The sequence below is a fragment of the Aricia agestis genome, chromosome Z (genome assembly GCF_905147365.1).
Source record: "Aricia agestis chromosome Z, ilAriAges1.1, whole genome shotgun sequence".
Classification (NCBI taxonomy): domain Eukaryota; kingdom Metazoa; phylum Arthropoda; class Insecta; order Lepidoptera; family Lycaenidae; genus Aricia; species Aricia agestis.
The window spans coordinates 10,052,277-10,058,276 of record NC_056428.1 but is presented as its reverse complement, the minus strand read 5'-3'; the positions used below and the strand labels follow the sequence as shown (position 1 = coordinate 10,058,276).

General features: G+C 35.9%; 1 protein-coding gene across 9 annotated transcripts in view; it reads right to left on the bottom strand.

Annotated features, from left to right (window-relative positions):
* Window positions 1-580: 580 nt before the first annotated feature.
* LOC121738522 (F-actin-uncapping protein LRRC16A) overlaps window positions 581-6,000 on the bottom strand; it is a 53,782-nt gene continuing 48,362 nt past the window's right edge. For 3 of the 9 annotated variants that reach the window (XM_042130639.1, XM_042130640.1, XM_042130642.1), the window contains 4 exons: window positions 5,789-5,875; window positions 3,994-4,056; window positions 1,660-1,692; window positions 581-1,236 (listed from right to left, as the gene is read on the bottom strand). In XM_042130639.1, the coding sequence (XP_041986573.1) occupies window positions 1,220-1,236; window positions 1,660-1,692; window positions 3,994-4,056; window positions 5,789-5,875 (200 nt within the window). In that variant the 3' untranslated portion in view covers window positions 581-1,219. Of the gene's footprint in view, window positions 1,237-1,659; window positions 1,693-3,956; window positions 4,057-5,788; window positions 5,876-6,000 lie in introns of all 9 variants that reach the window. The other 6 variants (XM_042130641.1, XM_042130643.1, XM_042130644.1 and 3 more) reach the window with 3 other exon arrangements.

The following is a 6,000-nucleotide window of genomic DNA, read 5'->3' as shown; positions in this document are numbered from 1 at the left end:
CTTTAATTTGCCCATAGCTTATATAAAATGTATTTATGGTTTTTAAATTACGCGACAAAAACCATTTTGTCGCTTACGCTCCATTTTTTACTCCGTCCATTTTTTTGCTGTTCCATTGCTTGTTTTCTATGACAGGCCTCGCCGACCTCTCATAGAAAACAAGCAATCTAAAACATATCCAACACGGTTTTAGGGTTCCGACCGTACCCAAAGGGTAAAAACGGGATCCTAATACTAAGACTTCGTTGTCTGTCTGTCCATCCGTCCGTCCGTCCGTCTGTCTATCTCCAGACTGTATCTCAAGAACCCCTAATATATATGAAATTTTCACAAATTGTGTATATCTGTTGCCGCTATAACAACAAATACTAAAAACAAAATAAAATTAATATTTAAGGGGGGCTTCCATTCAACAAACTAGCTTTTTTTGGCCTTTTTTGCTCGATATCGATAATGGTAACTACCTGCTGGTATAGCACTTGATATTTTCACAAAAGTCCTAATTATATGTCTACTTCAATAATTAATAATAATAATAAAGTAAAAAGTTAAGGGGGCTCCCATACAAAAAACACAATTTTTGGTCTATTTTTGCTCTATAACGGTACGGAACCCATCGTGCGCGGTTCCGACTCCCACTTGGCCGATTACTTGTTCATGCAAGGCAAACTTTGAGTTAGAAAAGTGTTAGATTTAACTTGAGTTAATAAACTCGGAGTTATTAAATTAACTCAAGAATTTACGTGCAAGCGGCCCTAGATCAGCCGTAAAATTATTCGAATTAGACGTTTATTATATTTTTCCGTTTTTTCCACGCGTGCGCATTATTTGTCAAGTTGAATATGGCTCAAACCATATAATATGCACCTTGTTTCAAAAAAGGCAGAGTAATTGATTTTAGAACGCCTTATAAATAACCACGGATTGTATATAGGCCGTATAGGCCACAGGGAGTCGACAGATTTCGTTCCTGGGGCGGTGGAAATAAAGTGGCCTGCATTCATAAAAAAATATAAATTCGGCACTGCGTATAAATTGTATCCGCTGCATTCCCCTGCGCCGACTGTAACAGTCAGCAGTTTATAAACAACGCGCAGTATAATCTCAGAGTAACTATCGCTATCGGTCTACAGTCTACAGCTAACTGGCACATCGTGAGCTCAACAAGTCAATGTATGTCAACTCTGCTCCCATCACTCCCGCCTGCCTCCCGCTTGTCTTAGGTCTCCGCGTCCTCTGAAAATTAAAACGAACGTTTCGTATTAATTTTCCACTTAGCTTCCAATGCCTTTTAAGGACTACCATAACCTCAAAATTGGTAATGGTCTACACTCTATCCTCGTTCTTCTATGGAAATTATAATATTGTGCATTAACTGTATTAACATTGCCATAGAAAAACTAACATCACTGAGGACTATATTTAGCAATATGTATAAATAAATAGTTATGTCTTTCTAAGCTTTGATCTACTTACTAAAAAATAATATAAACAGACGATACAGTTAGGAATACGGTTTTATCCTTGATGATACGTTAGGACAGTGCAGTCGCGCGACCGACAAGGATTAAAGTACATTAACAGTGTATAAATATAACTTTTGCATGTAATTTTTTTAATCATTTATTTAGAGGGTAAATGAATAAAAAATGAACTTACCAGGCGTTAGAGGATGATCACGCATCATGGAACCTGCAATGTTAAAATGATGTTACACTATTACCAAATCACAAACATTTCATTCATTCCTAAGTTCTACGAAACTATTAATTTTCTACTATTCAACTTTTTCTACGACTAAAACGTTGATGTACAAAACAAAATACATACTTTTTATACTTTTTCACTAAAATTCTAATAGGTACAGTCTACTTTGCACGCGAGCTCTGAGGAACCAAAGTCTGATTGGTCCACTTTATCTACCTAAATCTAAAATCCTCACACTTCCCCCTGCAGCACTTTTGACAATTCCTCACAGCTCACTAGTAGAAAAAAGCTGCAGTTTAGAATCTCACACCCAATAATATAAGTATTATATGTGTGTTTTAATTAAATTTTAATTGAAAATTTAAAGCTACTAGCTATTTTACACATGTGACATGCATAAATATTTTGTACAGTTAGAAGTTCAGTAAGTGTATATGTCGCAGGGAAAAGAGGATATCAGGGTTTTCACGATATCCCTAGCTCGACGCGCATTTGTTTCACTCCCACAAGTACCCGTGAGGGTACTAGAGCGAGCGAGAGAAATGCGTGGCTCGATTTTTATTCGGCGGTATCCGCTTTTCTGACATTTCACTAGATTTAGTTTAGTGAAATGACATATCACTAGATAGCCGGGATGTCGTGATATCCCTAGGGATATCGTGAAATCCCTGATATCTTCTTTTCCCTGCGACATATACAAGGGTGTGTATGTGTTCCTTATAGAGTTCACTGTGAAAGAAGCAGCGCTGAAAGACCATTTTTTTTTCACTTTTGTATGCGGAAACTCGTGACGCTGGGGCGCTTGCCCATACAAAAGTGAAAAAAAATTTGGTCTTTCAGCGCTGCTACTTTCACAGTGAACTCTCTACAAGGAACACATACGCACCCTATTATCACTTAGTTTTGTTACAGTATTTTTTTAAGTTAATAACTGACAATGATTTATTTTAACTAGTAAACTGTAGTATTAGTTAATTTCTAAGAGTAGTAAATGGAGGAATAGTAAAAAATTATTTATAATTTAGGTAAGTATTAGTAACACATACTTACATATTTCATATTTGTGACAGTAAGTAACAATGAAACTAACTACAAAGTCGTGCGAATATAAACATTAGTAAATAATGAGTGAGATTGACGTTAATAAAGTTTCTATGTTAGTTTCTGAGTACCTAATATTTTTTCCATAGAAGAATTGAAATTAAGAAATAGGCATGTTAGTAATATGTAAAACTTGTTTATTATATTCTTATAACTTAGAGCGTTAGCACACATAAAGCCAATCAAATAACTGAAGAAAATGAAAGATATAATATTCATATCTGTATATTATGAAAAGTTTGAAATTAAGTAAGTACTGAAATATTATGGACGGCTTGATTATTTTCTCTTTGTTCTTGTTTATTTGTATTATATCTTTAGTTTCTTCTCAGTTACTTATTAAATTTTATCACAAACTTAGGTATCGCATTTTTGAAGTCTGGATTTTCATATTATAAGGTTTAGATAACATGTGAGAAGTGAAGTCTGTGATAGTATTTGGGAACAAAAATCGAGAGGACAATATACTTATGACAAAATAATCACACCTCCTAAGTTTATTTTTAAAAATGAAAAAAAAAACTAGGCCGTCTATTTTTTCAATTTAATATATTTTATTCATAATACTAGCTGTCCCGGCAAACGTTGTTTTGCCATATAAAGTATTTCGCCCATATTATTTTATTGAAGTGACTAAATAAGTATGTCACCATGGTCCATGGCAACGTCCATCGCTATCCCGTCGCACAATGGTAGCCGTCAGTCTCGAGTTGTAATAATTTAATATTATTTATTCAACGAATGCACTTATTAATATAAAAAGTACCCAGAAGCCGATTCTCAGACCTACTGAATATGCATATAAAATTTGGTAAAAATCAGTAAAGCAGTTTCGGAGAAGTACGGTAACTAACATTGTGACACGAGAATTTTATATATAAGAAGATTCATTGTAGTAAAAGTGCTGTAGTACAGTAACTGGCACTAACCACTGGCTGCTGAACTGGACCCAACATGTTTATATAAAAGTGCATGTTTGTACTGATACAGTGACCAACACCAGAGCTAGCGTTCGCTACTTTATAACGTAGATGAGACCGTTGCACTGCCACCATAAACTGTCTCTGAACCAATAACTATAATGATAATAATATATTGTCCTCTAGATCCAGTATCGTATAGTAAGCGAACATAGCGTCAAGCGTTACCTAGCTCAGTATAGGATAGCGTCTGAAAGTTGGTTACTGGTTAGTGCGGCGCCGGGCGTGATGCCCACGATGCTGCCGCCCACGCACGCCTCCACGCCCTCTGTAGCCACCACCATCATGTTACACGACGATACACACATAGACAGTTATTATAAAACTCGTACACATAACTGCGAATAGGTAATATCACGCAAAGATACGAGCAGGTTGCGCTACTAGCACATACAGAAAAATATCCGACATGTTGAACACCATAATTGCATTGCGTCATATCAGAATATTGCACTGACTTCTATTGTACGCTGGACTTATGATTGTTTTTTGTGCCTATTTGAAGCGGAATCAGCGCCCCCAATGCGGGGGAAGAGAACTAAATCTGACGTAACTTGCAATTGGGGGCGCTGCTTCCGCTTCAAATAGGCACAAAAACCAGCAGTCATTTCAAAGGGTATCGTAAGTCCAGCGTACTTGTATAATGGGCATTGTCCAAAAAAAATCACATGTACTTTTTATAGTTTTTTTTCGTTAAAATAGGGTATTTTAAGAATATAAATTAAATAATTTTGAAATTCATTGGCTAGTTTTTTCTCAATAATTTTTTAAAGTTTCGCTCTGACGTTATCATCAGCGGCCAATAATAGACCTCTGCAGTATGTTTTTTCCTTTCAATTATATTTATAATGGCTGGTTCGTCAAATGCAAGTTCTCATTATGTGAAAGCTGATACGAGAAGCTTACCAAAAGTTCGAAACGTAATGTTAGTCGAATTTATTGCTAATTTAACGCCATTGAAGGTCAAATAAAGGTTAAACATAGTTGTTCAAAAATATAAGTAACTAATGTGTATTTTTTTCGTTTATATACAGAAAAACGATCACACGAAAATGGACAATCCCCATTGAGGTCCGTGGAATATTGGCAGAAACGTTGTCAAACGTCGAACTTTTTACTTTACTGTTTATGCCGGTGCTGCACTCCAGCGTCAAAACATTGCACAAATATAATATCCTATTTGCATCGCTTCGCATTTATCAGCGAGTTTTTTATAAATTTACTATAATAAATTTACTATACACAGGACCAGAGTATGAATTTTGTCACTGCTTGCCGTGAGGCTTAGCTCACACTCTGGCTCATAACTAAAAATGCGGTGTAGATGACAGACAAACAGATAATACATTTCAACAGGCACGCTTTTGTGTATATTTTTTGGCAGAACTATTTACAGTCGACTATTCTCGCCACTTAAATACTTGAATTATTTTATTATATAATATTTACCCAATGTATTGAATGTTTGTCTAAAGTATGATAGCCTGACTCCAGAAAAAAATGTATTATCACATAAATAATTATTATTAATTAAATATTTATACACATTACAAACCCTCGATATTTAAGAATATCTATAATAATATGAAAATCAAATAAGAACAAATAAGTTAAGATACCTTCGGGCTATTATAACAATGCAAAATTGACTTTTTGGCTTATAATTGCATGATTGAACTTTGAATATCTCTATCAAATACCAACATTTACCATAGGTAGAATGTCCAGAAAGACGGGATATGTAATTGAAAACGTAGATGATGTACCATTGAGAAAATTGATACCTTGGTCTGGTCTGTCAACTGGACAGACCAACGTCATTTGGTCGGATCATGTTCATTCAATTATTGTGAATTGTCATATGTCGGCTGGGTTTGACGTAACGCGACCAAACTACGTAGATCCCCCATCTGCTTAGGAATCACTTATCTGATAGTACCATTGTTGATATAATAATTAAAATTACTTCAATATAATAACCCGAAAAATATGAATGTTACCTGTAGTGCAAAGCGCGGCGCCCTCCGCGTTGCCGCCCGCGACGGACCACGGGCGCGCCTTGCCCGCGACGCGCGCGCACCCGTTCCCTAACGCACACACATTACACTCGCCCCGCCCCCTCACAAACACACGCCCACGAAAATACTAGCTTACATAGTGAAGTACTACGTGCAATATGCCTTAAAACATTTCAATATTGTCATTTTAGTAT